General features: G+C 49.8%; 3 protein-coding genes across 3 annotated transcripts; 1 reads left to right on the top strand and 2 right to left on the bottom strand.

The window, feature by feature from the left end:
* Positions 1–723: 723 nt before the first annotated feature.
* On the bottom strand, positions 724–3,826 carry sspn (sarcospan (Kras oncogene-associated gene)). The gene is made up of 3 exons (XM_068739430.1): positions 3,590–3,826; positions 2,771–2,857; positions 724–2,133 (listed from the first exon to the last, which is right to left on the bottom strand). Exons 1-3 carry the CDS (start codon positions 3,791–3,793, stop codon positions 1,774–1,776), a joined length of 651 nt encoding a protein of 216 aa, XP_068595531.1. The 5' UTR covers positions 3,794–3,826; the 3' UTR covers positions 724–1,773.
* A 1,115-nt stretch (positions 3,827–4,941) lies between these two features.
* Positions 4,942–8,978, top strand: bhlhe41 (basic helix-loop-helix family, member e41). The gene is made up of 5 exons (XM_068739374.1): positions 4,942–5,003; positions 5,085–5,151; positions 5,242–5,349; positions 6,820–6,931; positions 7,027–8,978. The coding sequence occupies exons 1-5, from the start codon at positions 4,942–4,944 to the stop codon at positions 7,779–7,781; spliced, it is 1,104 nt and encodes a 367-aa protein (XP_068595475.1). The 3' UTR covers positions 7,782–8,978.
* A 2,445-nt stretch (positions 8,979–11,423) lies between these two features.
* Positions 11,424–14,827, bottom strand: LOC137894080 (ras association domain-containing protein 8-like). The gene is made up of 6 exons (XM_068739550.1): positions 14,725–14,827; positions 13,372–13,937; positions 13,135–13,320; positions 12,813–13,010; positions 12,137–12,272; positions 11,424–11,545 (listed from the first exon to the last, which is right to left on the bottom strand). The coding sequence occupies exons 1-6, from the start codon at positions 14,825–14,827 to the stop codon at positions 11,424–11,426; spliced, it is 1,311 nt and encodes a 436-aa protein (XP_068595651.1).
* Positions 14,828–17,140: the final 2,313 nt, after the last annotated feature.

The following is a 17,140-nucleotide window of genomic DNA, read 5'->3' as shown; positions in this document are numbered from 1 at the left end:
CTATATACTTACCTGGGTGAAATAAACTATACAAGGAAATGGACTTTATTAGCGGCGTCTTCATCGACGGTGATTTTAATACGATCTTTCAGAATCACCCTTTATGATCAGTGCCACCTTAAACAAATCAATACCCACACAAACATTCGAGGTTGGAAGGTCCCTCCTTGTTGTGGGTTTTATTAATCAACACATGATCTGTGTGACCGGCATGTGACTTCCTGTGTGAGGCCCCGGCACAGTCACATGATGCATCACATGAAGCATCGCCACCGTAATACCGAGCGTGCACAGCAGGGGGGCCGGCCCCCCCGCTAGTGGTGATGCGTACGCATAGGATGAGACTGTGCATGTTGTTAAAGCTCCCAGACAGGAGCCAGACACGCCTCACAACGATGTCATGTGTGATTAAAGGGAAGGGGGCACTCCTGATTTAAGGCGCGGCTTCTTTTCTGCTCATTCTCTTCTCATCAATCATACATTGCCATGAGAGAATGAGACTGAGGGGCCTCTGTTCTCCATTATCAGCAGTCATACTTCTGTAATTTAGCAGATAAGAAAACAAGAACTAATCGGCTGGAACTTTGACAACATATTCTTGTTAATATGGTCGCTGTATAAAGTGTATGTTCCTCTCGTTTGTAAAGATATGTCAGTTTTATGATCTATATTTTATATTAACCACATATACATGTTACAAATAGGAGAAAGGAAACTGCATAATTGAAACAAGATGTAATATTTATATATTTTTTAATCTACAAACGGTACAAAAGTCTCAAACTAGGAGTGTGTACATCTTCCTGGATCCATATCTTCCCCAAATGTTATCGCCTCTTCCCCATCGAGAGAACCAACAAAGTTTTACTGAGAACATTGTGAGACATTCTGCAAACGCACTAACAGCAATAAATACATGAGGACAAATGCAAATGGCCCAAAGTGATATTTTCTTGTATCCAAATGAAACTTGTTTGTCCAACACCAGATTAAAACACACTGAACTTTAACTCGTCACATAACCAGTGAGAAAATCAAAGTAATGTTGCAGACCAGTGGGAACCTCCTTCAGAAAGTCCAGTTGCCTGTCTGAGTCCCCCTTTTCTGCCCCCCCCCCACAGCCAGTTTGAGTCATGCTGGCTACTGGCCTGGCATCCACCTCCAGCAGCCACAGCCCAGTTCATGCGGATCCAGTGTCGCGGAGTGAACTCCTCCCAGATCCTGGTTTCAGTGCATTTAATGAGCGGACTGTTTATTCTAGTATCACGGGGTCACTTCTATCAGCAAAAAGACATTTAATCGAAGCGTTTGATACAACATTTACATCTCGTCGATATTTTTATAGTTGCAAAAGAAAGAAAGAAGCATCAAACAATGTTAAAAATAGTTACGGCAGGCATAGACGGAAGAACCTCAATATAACGTGATTTTATACTTGCAAAGCAATAAAGCCGTGATGAATGTTTCCCAGAGCTTGAGGCAGAGTTATTTAGCATTTACTAACCACAATTTATACTTAAAGCATCAGTGGAGCAACTAATACAAAGAAAATCCATAATCATTAAATCCCAGTAACTCAAACTGGGTTTCAGAGATCTGCTCGTAATCTGTCTGATACTGAAGCTGCTGATGTCTCCGGCGTTAACGTCAAAGAAAGAAAATAGACTATTCAAGTTTAGTTTTTAACATCAAACACTGGAGCTACGAAGCTACGCCTTCACAGAATACAATTAGAAAGCACACAGCTGGCATCGCCCGCCGTCCTTCAGCACGTTAAACCTTCTGCCACTGCCCGGGGGAGGGGGGGCCGGTCTGAAGGCCGGCGAAGAAGAACTGGTAACGGTCCTTCCACACGAGGAAGGCACCGACGGCGCAGACGAGCGCTTGGATCACGTTCAGCACAACCTGGAGCAGGAAGTACATCGTGAGCGTGCCGGTGATCTCCTCACAGTCGCCGACGTCCTCGTAGGTGAAGGTGCGGCCGATGGGGTCGCTTTGATCCAGTGAGCACGTGCAGCCCGCCCCCACGCGCTCACAGGTGAACATGCTGGACTGGGAGTAGTGGTATCCAGCGAACGCCATGACCAGCACCGAAACGACCAAGCCAACGGTGCACAGGGTGAAGAAGAGGAGCTGGGGGGGGGGGGGAGCAGAGGACGAGCGGGTTTGTTTTAGAAAGCGGGCTCCTTCTTCAGGCCGCCGGCTCGTGATTAAGAGAGCTGCTCAGAAACAGACATGTTGGCTCGGCGCCTGTGGCGAGTTAAAGAGATTACTAGCAAAGAACAGAAACCATTGTGAACGGGAGTCTGGCTCTTGGCACAGAGACGCAGCGACAGCCACGTCTCACCTTCAGTGCTCTAAAAATACAGCTGTAAAATGTGGCAGAGGATTTGTGCTGTTTACATAATCGATAGCGCCGAACCGCCATCGTAATCCGTAGTTTATATAACGGGAGACTCCACTTGCCGGGGAATTTCGTCTTCGGTTGCAAGCTGGGATTATGCGAGCAATTATTCAAAGGTTCATCGGTGCTCATTTTGGAACAACCGTGAAATCTGAAGCACGGCTGGTTAAAAGGAAATAAACAGGAAGTAAACATTCCAAACATGCACAACGCTCCACTAAGTGGAGCACGATTAAGGTAGAAACCGAAATGAGCCAACGCCAGTGAGCTAGACATTATTCCCGGGGAAGGTTCTCGACCAGTTTAATCTGCCGTTGGCTCGGGGCCTCGTGCGACGCGTCCGTTCGCTTTGCTTTGTGCGCTCACCGTGCAGATGAACTGTGCAGAGGATCTCTCGTCGGGACGGTAGGTCACGCAGTAGAGGACGAGGCCCAGGATGGAGACGACGCACAGCTGCAACGAGGCATCAAAGGTTATTCAGCTCTACGCTAAACTCCTGCGTTACTGTCATGCAGTACACGTGTGTGTATTCACAGGAAGCGCGTTTCGCTGTGAGGAACATTGCAGAAACAAGCATCCTGTCCTGGAAGGCGGCCGATGGTCGATCCCTTCGGGGCGATTGGAGTCCTGTGACCAGCGTGCAGCGTCTCGTTTAAACGTATTCCAGGTTCGTTCTTTTCTCCGCGACTTTGTATCCTAGCAACAAAATGTGACCTTATATCTTATCCATCGCTGTGATCGTGATCAGAATCGCTCTTTTCGTTTATCATGACAGAAGTAACAAAAGTGATGAACTATCCTTAACTTCTAATAAATGTTTACATAAAGTAACGCCTCACGCTACATCCTTCGCATGACCTTCATCTCCACGACGACGATGACGAGGTGTGAACGACGACACGTCGGATGCACGTCGTGCTTTCACGTCCTCAGATGTTTGGGACAATGGCGCGCTGTGATTGGCTGCTTTTCTCTTCCTGGTGGGCGGGAGATCCAAGCGGACTCGGGTGAATGCGCCGCGCAGGGAACGCAGGATTCACGTATGGACGACAGTACCTGCGCGTCGCCATGCCAACAGTGACTGTCGAGCTGTGACACGTGGGTGCCGGTCGTCGTGGTGACGGCTGAGGGTCATGCACGCGGGTCGGGCTCAGATCCCATGCAAACACGACGGATGGAGCTCACGCTGATCCCGGCCCAGTGCGGCGCCTCTCTGGCGTGGAGGGAGGGGGTCACGGCCATCATGAGGAAGGCCACGGCGGCGACGGCGACCCCCAGCAGGAGCTGCAGCAGGGCGACGAGCAGCGGGAAGCGGCACACGCTGCCCCGGGGGCCGTCCCTCGCCTTGTTTCTGCCCTCGTCTTCGTCGGATGGATGTTTCTGCCCCATTGCCCCGCCGTCCTTTACCCTCTCCTGTCTCTGTGCTGCTGCAGTGCTGAGGTGAATGCCCCCGTCTGCCCCCCCCCCCCCCCCCCCCCCCCCCCTCACCAGAAGCCCCGCTCGGCTGCTCTTTGGAAACAGAGAAGCCTCTGAACTCATATGGAAAACATTTGGACTGGATTCCTAAAGAGACTCCGGTGCCGCATATAGAGCAGGAAGGGGGGGGCAGGAAGGGGGGTTCCAACATACGACGCTGAGATCCTTTCGCTAAGTGATCAGCTTTGAGTTAGAAATGAAGGCCTCGCCTCGTTCCGGATCAAAGGTCAGATCGTTCTTCATCAGCGCGTCACGTGACCGACAGGACAAAGTCACGTGACCATGAGGCGCGCGTGTTGGAGCGCGTCACTGGTCCTGAGGACGGAACAACTTTCCGCTACTTTATGGAATAAACCAGGCAAACAAAAGTTCGTTTGTAAATGTAGGAATATCTGTGACGTCATGGATCAATTCCATCTCGACAAAGAGGCGCTTTGAGAGAAGCACCCGTGCTGAGATGAATAAAGAACCGCGACGCACGTGTTCGCGCGCACAGCTGGGCCGTTGCCATGGTTACTGACGACGCAGCTTCCAGACTGGAGCTGTGTGAATAGGTCGGCCTGCCCCCCCCGCAACAACAGGGGCCACGCGAACGCGCATGGCACGCACGTGAAACGGTCCGCTTTAGACTGTCTGTATATCTGCGGATGCGTTCGATAAGGATCATGACGTCATAACTATCGATCATATTTAATCCTGCAGGTTTAACAACCCGCACGAGCGAGGATAGCGACGTCACAGTTTAGGAGACGCGCCTGGCGCGCCTGACTCCCACGCGCGCCTTCTCATTGGCTACGTTTTGCGCACGTTTCACCCAAAGTGCAGTAACTCTGCGAGCCGCCGTGATAACAGCTGGGACGCCGAGCCGGTCTGATTACCGGACTCTGAGCTGGTGCGCGCGACACGTGAGGCGGAAGCTGCTCCCGACCGGAGCCGCGCGTGCGTGCGTGCAGCGGACTGTAGACGTCAGTGTGAATCCCAGCTCCTCCGGCAGACACGCGCCGCGCGTCGCCTCCTTCGATCCTCCGTCCTGCGCTGGAATATCGAACGCGTCCCGACAGATGGATGAAATAATCCCGCATCTCCAGGACCGGCCGTTCGTGGAGCGCGCGGATTATCTGGGGTGAGTGTTGCGTCTGGAAACGGTCGGGGACGGATTTAATCTGGAAGCGCGTGAATAATCCGAGACTTTCCTGCGTTCCAGGATGGATTATCCTTCTCTGTACATGTGCAAATCCAAAAGAGGAATAAAACGCGAGGACGGCGGGAAGGTGCGGCTCTAAATATTCGTGTTCTGATAGAAGTACTATTACAGTACCCCCCCCGGGTATACTATACAGTACTTGTATTTGTGTTCCCAGGACGCGTATAAACTGCCCCACCGGCTGATCGAGAAGAAACGGAGAGACAGAATTAACGAGTGTATCGGGCAGCTGAAGGATCTGTTACCGGAACATCTGAAGCTGTCGGTGAGAAACAGAAACAGAACCGGAGCCTGAGCAGCACCGAACCTTCTTGCGTTCCTGATTTAAGCACCGAACCTTTTTGTGTTCCTGATTTAAGCACCGAACCTTTTTGCTTTCCTGATTTAAGCACCGAACCTTTTTGCTTTCCTGATTTAAGCACCGAACCTTTTTGTGTTCCTGATTTAAGCACCGAACCTTTTTGCTTTCCTGATTTAAGCACCGAACCTTTTTGTGTTCCTGATTTAAGCACCGAACCTTTTTGCGTTCCTGATTTAAGCACCGAACCTTTTTGTGTTCCTGATTTAAGCACCGAACCTTTTTGCTTTCCTGATTTAAGCACCGAACCTTTTTGTGTTCCTGATTTAAGCACCGAACCTTTTTGCTTTCCTGATTTAAGCACCGAACCTTTTTGTGTTCCTGATTTAAGCACCGAACCTTTTTGCGTTCCTGATTTAAGCACCGAACCTTTTTGTGTTCCTGATTTAAGCACCGAACCTTTTTGCTTTCCTGATTTAAGCACCGAACCTTTTTGCTTTCCTGATTTAAGCACCGAAACTTCTTGCTTTCCTGATTTAAGCACCGAACCTTTTTGTGTTCCTGATTTAAGCACCGAACCTTTTTGTGTTCCTGATTTAAGCACCGAACCTTCTTGCGTTCCTGATTTAAGCACCGAACCTTCTTGCGTTCCTGATTTAAGCGCCGAACCTTTTTGCTTTCCTGATTTAAGCACCGAACCTTTTTGCTTTCCTGATTTAAGCACCGAACCTTTTTGCTTTCCTGATTTAAGCACCAAACCTTTTTGTGTTCCTGATTTAAGCACCGAACCTTTTTGCGTTCCTGATTTAAGCACCGAACCTTTTTGTGTTCCTGATTTAAGCACCGAACCTTTTTGCTTTCCTGATTTAAGCACCGAACCTTTTTGCTTTCCTGATTTAAGCACCGAAACTTCTTGCTTTCCTGATTTAAGCACCGAACCTTTTTGTGTTCCTGATTTAAGCACCGAACCTTTTTGTGTTCCTGATTTAAGCACCGAACCTTCTTGCGTTCCTGATTTAAGCACCGAACCTTCTTGCGTTCCTGATTTAAGCGCCGAACCTTTTTGCTTTCCTGATTTAAGCACCGAACCTTTTTGCTTTCCTGATTTAAGCACCGAAACTTTTTGCTTTTCTGATTTAAGCACCAAACCTTTTTGCTTTCCTGATTTAAGCACCGAACCTTTTTGCGTTCCTGATTTAAGCACCGAACCTTTTTGCGTTCCTGATTTAAGCACCGAACCTTTTTGCGTTCCTGATTTAAGCACCGAACCTTTTTGCGTTCCTGATTTAAGCACCGAACCTTTTTGCGTTCCTGATTTAAGCACCGAACCTTTTTGCGTTCCTGATTTAAGCACCGAACATTTTTGCGTTCCTGATTTAAGCACCGAACCTTTTTGCGTTCCTGATTTAAGCACCGAACCTTTTTGCTTTCCTTCAGACCCTCGGACATTTGGAGAAGGCGGTCGTCCTGGAGCTCACCCTGAAACACCTGAACGCACTGACCTCCGTCACTGAGCAGCAGCACCAGAAGATCATCGCGCTGCAGAATGGTGAGGTTCGGTTCGGTCCGGTTCGGTCGCGTTACCGGACTAGCCTACAGAGGAACTGCGTATTTTGACCCACTCTTAAACTTCGTGCTTTGCAGGTGATCGGCCGATCCAAGCCGATCTGGACGCGTTCCATTCCGGGTTCCAGGCCTGCGCCAAAGAGGTCCTGCAGTACCTGGGTCAGTTTGAGAACTGGACTACGCGAGAGCAGCGGTGCGCGCAGCTCGTCGGCCACCTTCAGACGGCGCTGGCGCAGCTCCCCGGCGGGGGCGCGCAGGACGCGCACAGAGCCGACAGCCAAGCCAACTGTGTTCCGGTCATCCAGCGGACCCACGGAGGGGAGCTTACCGAGAACGACACCGACACGGACAGCGGCTACGGGGGCGAGGCAGACAAGAGCGAGGGCAAAGAGAAAGAGCCTGCGCAGGGACGGAAGCCTGTGAAGATCAAGCAAGAGTTCGGAGACGACCGCGCTGCCAAAAAACCCAGGATGACCTGGGGGGTCGGCGGCTTGGGGGGCGCCGACGCGGCGTTGATGAGCTCTCTGATTGGACAGCAGACACCTCTCTGCATGCCCTTCTACGTCATCAGCCCCTCGGCGGCGTCCTATCTGCCCTTCATCGAGAAGTTCCTGTACCCGGGGGGGGCCGCCGTCGCGGCGCCCTTCCCCTGGCTGTACCCCGCGGCCGTGGGAGCCTCCCCTAAGTCCAACGGCCCCCGCAGTCCAGACAGCGACGAGTCATACGAGGCCGAGGGGGGGGAGGAAAGTGACGACAGAGAGGGGGACGCAGGTGACGCGCTGCAGGAGAGCAGGCGTGGATCACGTGATCAGCTTTCGGCTCCTCCCCTTTAGGTGACTCGTTCCTCATTCTGTCAGCGGAGCGGCGCGTGCCTTTGCACTTATTCAAGGTTAATCAATCTAAATGATTATCGACAATGATTGACATTGATACGCGATTGTGTTGCGCTTGAGCTCGTTTTTTATTCTCTTTGATAAAAAAAACAAAAACAAAACTATTTTGGATTGGCAGCGTGGGTGCCAAAACTTCTGGATGTATGGCCTCTGACCTCTGTCGAGGTTAAACCAGGCCTAACGTGCACTGAACAGGCCACAGCACCTCATCCCCACCAGGCGGGCTGATTGGGAGGCACGCTGTGCCCCCCCCCCCCCCCCCCCCATTATCCCCACCATGAAGAACAATGACAAACAATTCAGATACTATTTCAAAACCACTTTACTAATAGTAATGAAGTGGGTGGGGGGGGGAACAATCACTGAAATCATTCAGGACGATGGAGCGATGAAGAAACTTTATTTACAAGGAGACATCGTAGGATAGCACCTTAGATCTTTGATATTGAATGTACCTGTATTTTTCCCAGCTGTTGATGTTTGTATAAGTTTCTGTTTTTACTCCCTCATCGTTTAAAGTTTATTACTACAGTTCTCGCTGACCCTTTTATTGTGGCGGGGTGTCTTTAGTAAAAACCTCATTTTAAATACCACAGATAAAATCTCCACCAAAACAAAGAATATTGTAAGCAGTAATGATTGTCACAAATTAACTAAACAACGAATTTTTATTTCTTTCAGGACAAAAATGTTTCAAATTGTCTTGCGATTTGGAAATACCGTGCCCCACGGCACCCCGATTCGCTGTAGGCCATCGTGTGATGCTATCAATATTGCTTTTGGAATATTTGCGGAGGTCTTTTGACCTTCCGCTGTGACGGTGGATGTTTCAGGATCCTGTTTTTCTAAGCGAATAATGCGACTGAGTAAACCGAGCTCCGTCTTTTAGTTTTGCATACACGTCGCTTTTGCAGTTTTATTCAGCGGGGATTGCCTCAAATCCGTTTTCAACTGTTCTATAAAGTGGCACGTGTTTCTGTAAATAGGTTTTGGTGAAATATACCATAAAGTATAATGTCAATGTCGTATCGAAGTCTACAGATTAACTGAGCAACTGTTGCACATTTCATTAAAGCTTCACACATATGCTGTTCTAAATTATTGCTGATGAGTTGTCAAATAAATATCAAAACTAAACCTTGCCCGCTTCTTATTTAACAAACTGTTCTGATAAAAACAGAATTTCTGCAGAAACGTTTTTGCTGTTCGTTTATTTTAGTGTGCTGTTGCTTTACGATGCGTCCTTACTGTCGGGGGATTCTTCGAGCTGCTCCGGGCAGCCGTGTGGACCGACGCTTAGCTCTGCTGCCTCACTGAGAAGGGCCCTAGTCTGAAGTTTGACCTGTTTGACCCCAGCCCGCTCTGTGTGGAGCGGGCCTGTTTACCCTACACCGGCACGCATTACCTCCAGTCCACAAACAAGCAGCGCGGATGAGCCGTCGCACACGGGGAATGAGCAAAGCAAGTAGCTCAGGGTGCAGAGGGCCGTTACGGCAACACCGGAAGTCCCAGAGACGAAATGCATCAGCTGAGAGGAATGCACAGCAAGTCAGGGCTTTAAACAATTTAAACAAATGTCATTCGCCAAAAGGATGATGAAGTGTGATGATGAAGAACAACGGGCCTCCTCCCGAGCTGGATCAAATCCACTTTCATCCTCACTTTCTGCAATATTGTTTCTTCTTTATGGACTTCAGTCAGATTCACACACCAGCATAAAATAAATGTCTTTATTTTAGCATACATTATTAAACCATCCATGTAGCCAAGTAACATTCGCAGAAATACTTTAGATGCACATTAAGAATTCCATTATTGTTAAAAATTAAAAGTTTTTCCTCAGTTCTCTCCCAGCTCCATTAACAATTAGCGGGTAAAGGTCGCCACCTAGTGGTGAAACCCCCGAGACGCACCCACAGGCAAATGGATTCAGTTACCAGGAGCACCTGCTGTGACTCATTTTGTGAGGCGCTTTATTGAATCATGCGGTCCGTGGGCAGGTACAGCCACACACCTGTCGACACGTTGCAGTATATTAAGGCAGGAAAGAAATAAAACCAGTACAGCTGACACCTTGCAGTTCCCTAGAACGGGTGAGCTTGTAAACGGAGACCAACGCCACGTCATCGCAGGGTGGGAGATGCACCAACGTGGGCTCTGAAAAGGGAAAAGGGAAACTCCACCCAGTCTCAGAGCAGTTTCAACCAAGTCGCTTCTCCTTTACGCGAACGTAGAAAACACCGCAGTGATGAGTTTGATTAGACGCTGCGCGTTACAGGGTGGGCGTCCCTTCCGCACTGCAGTGACCATGTCGTCGTGGGTAACGGCACTATAAGGTACACACTATTTGTTATGTGATTAACTGAAGTACACAGTATCATGGAGACAATAATAAACTCCTCCAATAACGTTCCTCCCGTCACCATTTCCTCTTCGTTGCTGCTTCAGTTCTCCACGCGGTGATGCGGAATGAAAACATTTATAAATAGTTCTCTAAACTGAAAACTAATTGACCCAATGTCTTCACCAAAGCCCGGCTATATACGAACACGCTAACCGTGGAATGACGAGAAGGCACTTTTATGTGAGCAGCAGCTGAGCTACAACTAAGAGGCTTCATTTCTTGTCTCGTCTGACCCGGCACGTCTCCCGGTCCGTCCCCCGGTCCGTCCCTCACCCGTCACTCCATCCTATTATTGTAATACTGGACAAGCACTTTACTGTTCTGTGAATGCTGTGCACATCCAGCTATGGCTAATCCGACAACACAATCATGCAACAAGACCTGCTAATCTTTGGCCACAACAAGCGCAACCCATTTTGCAAAAATATACTTAGCAAAAAGACAAAAATAGGTAATCTTAAGAGGATAATTAACTGGTGCACGGTGCAGATAACAGTGCAGGATGAGGACACTCCATTTTATATCTATGGATGTACAGTTTTGTAATAAAATAGAGTTATTCACTAAATAATGCTGAAAAGTACAAGACAGAACATACTTACAGTAAGCCGTCATCGTTTTGGTGCAGACAGACAAGTACGTTTCTTCAGTAAGAAAACTATTAACCATTTGTGCATAGTTTTAACACCAACAATCAATCAGAGCTACAGGAATAAATTCTGATATGCAAACCAATAGATACAAAATGGACCCTTCATTAGAATAGTAGAAACAGTCATTATGACATCTGATTTTAGAGATATAGATTCTCCAGAATACTGCTCAATAAAAGGTAATAGTTTCAATCATGATGCCGGAAAAAGCAATAAAATCATTCAGCAGTCAATAAGGCGTGAGAGTAAACATACATTAAGTGGGTATGCTTACGTCCACAGCGGCCCGATGTCTTCCAACACGTCGAGGGACTTCTTCATGCCAAAGCTTCTAACCCCTCAATCCACCAGGTGCTCCGTGAGTTCCATTTAAAACCGGTTCAACCCTGTTTCTTCACTGCTGGAGTGATGTGATGAACAGCGCACAGCAGTGTGCTACTGAGGTATCCCGTGCAAAGATGTCCTCTTACAGGCGCGTTCTCAGGTGAAATGGACTCCAGGAGGGAGACGTGCTTTAGAACCCTCTCACACATAGATCCCTTCCGGGTTCAGGCCGGAACCGAGGGGGCTGTGGAGGACCCGGAGGCGACTGGACATCGTGTGTGATGATGTGGGGCCGGGGCGCTTCAGGGAGCCAGTCAGGGGAACTAAATCTGTGAAGGACGAATATAAATACACACATTACAAGAGATGATAATATATTGGTAGCATTTAACCACATTTTCTCTCTGTAATTACATGATTTATTTTCCTAACTTTATTTATATATAAAACTTTTATTCACCCCCAATAAATGATATTAGAAATAAATGTGGTCTGTTTATGTATCGCTGGTGCTCCTCTATGCTGCCACCAGGGGGCAGCACCGCTTGTTGGGAGAATCTGCTGATGCAGTGAATTGTTTTTAGAAGGCCCTTCATTAACGCTCATAATCAGTTGTTACGTTCGTTTCATTGAGCGTTTGGTGCTCAAGCTGCTTCGTGGAGAGTCAGAACATTCCACTTAGGATGCTTGTTCTAAATCCGAGAGGGAGCAGAACCTCCTTGTTATTGTCCACACGCGTCCAACAGCGTAACACTTACGGATTAACAGCTCAATTATTATCAAAGACATTTTTCTGCTTGAACATTTGATTATAAATTCTTTACTGTGGCTGCAGAAATGACCTTAAAGTACTTTTATTTCAGTCTCAATCACTTTGTAGTAATACTTCCTATTACCGGTACCTAAAGCATGACTGCTGGGAGAGCTTCCTTCTTCCTCGGGGGGCTCGGCTGGCAGCACCGTCACCTTGGTGCCGGTCTGCTTGATGAACTGCTGCAGGTTGACCTGCCTCAGCTCCTTCGTCAGCTGCTGCAGCTCGTGCTGCATGTCCTTCAATGAAACCGCATGCGAGAGTCATTCGTCAGGACTGATCGAGACAAGTCTGAGTTCAAACAGTCCGTTGTCAGTTATGATCCAGGACGATGAAAATACATTAACGTAATCCTGCAGTATTGCCTGACTTTTTTTTTTTTTTTTTACACAAATGGGCGGCATAAATTAAAATTTTGTGACAGTGACAGTGTCATCATGGATTTACTTTTTATTTTTTATTTTAGCAAGATTGCTGAGAACACTGAGAAAAGATTTTTGCTTCGGTTCTGGGAGTAAGCTATCGCCCACAGCGTGTCCCAAACTGCATTGTCCCCATCACGTAGGGAAGACACTTAAATCGTGTAGCTTGAGGGATTAAAAATTAAAAAAACTATTGGATTTGACAAAAGTCTCGTCTTTTTTCAGTCTTGTGCTGCTGATCAGGGAGGGAGGTGCTGATGGAGGGTCTCCCTCATCACTCCATGAAAAAACTCAATGCGAATTTAAGATAATAAAATAAAAGGAGGCCTGGAAGGAGTTTAACCGTTCTCGTCTCACCTGCACCCGCTTGCTGTTCTGTCCCAGTGAGCGGTCCACAGCTCTGCTGCTGCTCTCCAGCTGCACAGCCTGACGCTCCTGGACTTTCAGTTCTGCTTTGACCCGAACGACCCGAGCTTGAGCCTCCACCTTACTGACCCGCTGGGTCTTCTGCTCCTCCCTCTGCAGTCGCACCTCCTCAAGGCCTGCCTCAACTCTCTGATGAAACAAAGAGACGTCAGACAACCATGATTTTAAAAAAAAAGGACAATGGTATCCTTTCTTATCTTCACTGGAAAAAAAAAGTATTCAGTGTATTGGAAATCTCCCAAAAGTCGCAGACCTGCACCACAGCCAGCTTCTCTCCAACGTCGAGCTCGCAGCCCTGCAGACGAGCTCGCAGCTCCTGCAGCCGCTCCTCCAGCTGCCTCTCACTCTCCAACTCAATCTGCAGCTCAGTAGCCCAGAACTCCTCCTCCTCCATCTCCACCTCATTTCTCTTCAGATGCTTCTCCAGCTTCAGGATTTCCTCCACCAGCCCCCCTCCTCCCCCACCATGGTCCCCGATACACCCTCCTGCTCTCCCCCCTCTCCCTTCAGCCCAGGCCTGCAGCTCAGCCTCGTATGACGACAGTTTTCTCTCCAGCACATTGAGAGTCTCTTTCTGCAGACCCACCAGTCTGGCCAGATCTTCCATACGACAGGCCCACAGGCCCGGTGACGCATTCCCAGTAGGTGGCGCCGCATGCTGGTGATTTCCGCTGTTTCCCAGGAGGTGTCTTTGTTTACCGTCAGCCTCGCCGATTCGGCCCCCGCTGAGGATCTCCCTAAGACCCCTGGGTGCACCGGTGAACGTGAGCGACTTCCGGCGCGGCTCACGGCGGCGGAGGGAGCGATCGCTGGGGTGACGAAGCTTTGCGAGGGGAGGGAGGCTCTGCCGATGCAGCCCGCGTTCTGGTCCTCTGAGAGGGGGCCCTTCCGAGGGGGGTCGTTCAGTCATGGAGGGGCCCGTGCGATGGAGGATCAGTTGGACGTCACTCGCATACTGACCCCAGGTGTTCAGCGAAGCCACAGGGCTCTCGTGGGGGGCGAGGTGGCGCTCCGCGTCCCGCCATTTCTCCACCAGAGTGTATCGTCCAGTGCGACCTGGAAGCACAACAACAGAACAAGACGCTTCTGAGAAGCAGCTGACAGGAGTTTTAAAAGTAAGATTAGAACCTGGAAATCAAAACAAGCAGTTAATGAGCTCTTTAATCTAAAAAAGGCACCGGAGGGGGTGAAGGGGGGGGGGGGGGGCGAAGCTGGCAGGGATGAGTCACACCTTTCCTCCTCCTACCCTTCGTGGGAAGTGACGTCAATGCAGCATGTTCAAGTGCTGCTGTTTCTGAAGGGAGTGTGTGTGTGCGTGTGTGTGTGTGTGTGCGTGTGTGTGTGTGTGTGCGTGTGTGTGTGTGTGTGCGTGTGTGTGCCTTATATGCAGATTTCTGTCGCGGATTGACTCGTGCTTAATTGCAGACCGGTCCGTCCGTGTCCGGCAGCACACGGAGGACCCGACAGTAACCCGATGCCGGCATCATTCTCTAATCACTGGCATGTCCCGCCTTTCACCGGCGCCGCCGCTCCAGGAGCAGGTCAACAGGACAGGAAATTCATCAAAGGAGACCATGAGGCTTTGGATCAGGAATTTACCGAGATATACATGGAAACTCTCATTTAATCTTCCCAGCAACGCAGCAGGAAGTTTGACTAACAGGTGACGGCCGCTTCAGGAATGTGAGGCGACTGCTAAAATCAAACCGGATGAGAAGCAGATTTAGTATCGCATGAATCCGAGAGAAACTCCTGCGAACAATTATAACCCTCAAGCTCCACTGCCTGAGGACATGAAAACTCCGACTGGCCTGATTGAGCGTTACAGCAGAAAAGGACGCACCGATGGCCTGAGCCAGAGCAATCACCACCTCCTGGCAGGTGGTAGCTTCAGTGACCCCGCAGACGACCCTCTGGACTCCATCCACCCAGACCTTCAGTTCCATCTCGGGTCAGAAACCAGGGGCCCGGCTGAGGTGCGTCGGCTCCGACATTATGGAAGGCTCCACTGGTGCAGGGTAACGGAATGCCCTCCGGCTACTGGGGAGGAAACACCAGGAAAAACAGGAAGCAGTTAGTCAGGAAGTGCTCGAGGCCACAGTCTGAATGCACCTTTAAGGATGAGGCTTTAACGGGCGGACGGTTACAAAATCTACTTCAGCACGGCTAAAGGACGTCAGACAAGGACCGACACAATGCCGCTTTGTCCTCGCCTGTGAATCGGAACACGTCTGTTGGGGGGGGGGGTGCAGGAAGAGGCAGGCAGCAAGTTCAGTTCTGAGAATTCCACAAAGCGGCAAACAGAACGGGCTGAAAACGTAAGAAGAGCAGAGCAGAAAGACGCGGGACGCTGCCGTCGTCGTTAAACACGAGTAAAGTACGACAGTCAATAAACGACGAACAATAATCCGTGAAGATTACGTTCTTCAAGAGGGAACGAATGGCGTCTCCTCAGACCCAACTTGCACTGCACCTTCGGTTCTTCCCTCCAGTTCTTTTGCTGACCCGTCTCGCACCAACTACACCCCCCCCAGCCAGAGTACCCCCCCCCCCTCCCAGCCTGTCCTAAATATGAAAACACTGTTGCAAGGTAACATACATCCAGAGCTGCAACTCCTGACTGCTTCTTTTTTATTTTATATATTTGATTGAATCCTGGAAAAGTTCAAATCAAAAAGTCACGACACAGAATCACAGAAGGGCAAATCCTCGCACAGCCTGATAAATATTCCATCCAATAAACAGTAAGTCAGCGTACAAAAGCTTAAAGCGATCTTCAGCAGAACACAAGCCTGCTCTGTGTTCGGTGGGACACCTTTGATCGCTCTATTCTCGCTGTATTCAAAGCTACCCGGAAAGTTCCTTTGTGCTTCACTCAGGCTGCCCTTAAACGGTATTAAGGGCTGCCCTTAAATGGTAGTAAGGGCTGCGAGATGGAGAGGAACGGGAAAGTAGTCACATAAGCACGCAGCAAGACCTTCCTGCAGTGACCCAAAACACCGTCACCATTTAACGGAACCATTTCCTCCTGCGACTCTGGACACGAAGCAGGACCGGAAGCCGGAGGGGCCAAAAAGGAGCAAAAACCAAAAACACTTAGCCAGGAGGACCGACGAGGACGGCTGATGGAATGCTGCGCGGCACAGCGGCACCATCAAGAGCTGCAAAATGCTCAGAGTCAAAAAACAAAGAGCAACAGAACACGCCATTACAGGCGCCTTTTCCTGGAGCAAGCTCAACGAGACTCAGGACATTCATAAAGAGCACAGCCCCCGTGTGATGATGCAGCTCCCAACGCCATCCAGAGCGCCGTGCCTCCGGGCCCGACAAAGCCAGAGCCCGGTTAGGAGTCCGCTCCCCGATTTGTCCAGCTCTTCTGGTGCCAGAGATCATTTCACGTGACAGAAGAGGACTTAAACGAGTGTGACTTCTACTTAAGCGGCGCTCAGAGATGATCTACAGCAGCAAAACATCACAGACATCAAAGCAAACCGGCTCAGTGGCGTCGCCCCGGAGATGGATTCCAGTCTGAGCGGCGAGGCGAGAGAGAAACACCGAGGAGGCTGCCGACGCCGAGAGATCTGGCAGGAAGAAGCTTCAAGCGACTGCTGGTGTAAACAAGCCACCATATGCTGCTGGGGGGTTCCAGCAACGCCAACGCCAACGCCAGCGCCAACGCCGACGCCGACGCCAACGCCGACGCCGACGCCGACGCCAACGCCAACGCCAGCGCCAGCGCCAGCGCCGATGCCAGCGCCAACGCCAACGCCAACGCCGACGCCAACGCCAGCAAGGTTTCACTGGAGGAGCCTAAATATGGCGCCACTTCTTACAGGGATTTGGAGTCAGTCAAGCATCAAAAACTGGCCTGAGAATCATGCAGTTTAGTATTTTGTTGAACGAGGCAGCAATTGAGGAAAACAAAATGGGGCATTGACATTAATAAAAAGAGAGCGAGAGAGAGCGAGAGAGAGACTGAACCCATTTCACAGAAATGATCTTGCAGGGAAACTTCCACGACAGACGCCGGCTCCTCTCCAGATCTGCCACCGTCGTTCTCCGAGATGGAAGACAATGACGCCGTTTCTTCACGCACCTTCGGGCGATTCGAGTTCGGATGAATTCACGCACAGCCAGCAAACGAAAAAGAATTCGTCACGCGAGACGATTCTGAAATGCGAAACTGTCTCACTGCAAGATTACACACAATGGGATCCTCCACAGGCCGACGCAGCAGCGATCCGATCCGGCACTTAAAC

Source organism: Brachionichthys hirsutus, chromosome 5, assembly GCF_040956055.1.
Source record: "Brachionichthys hirsutus isolate HB-005 chromosome 5, CSIRO-AGI_Bhir_v1, whole genome shotgun sequence".
NCBI classification, from domain to species: domain Eukaryota; kingdom Metazoa; phylum Chordata; class Actinopteri; order Lophiiformes; family Brachionichthyidae; genus Brachionichthys; species Brachionichthys hirsutus.
Note: the sequence above shows the minus strand (reverse complement) of the source record. Positions and strands in the feature narration are given on the sequence as shown.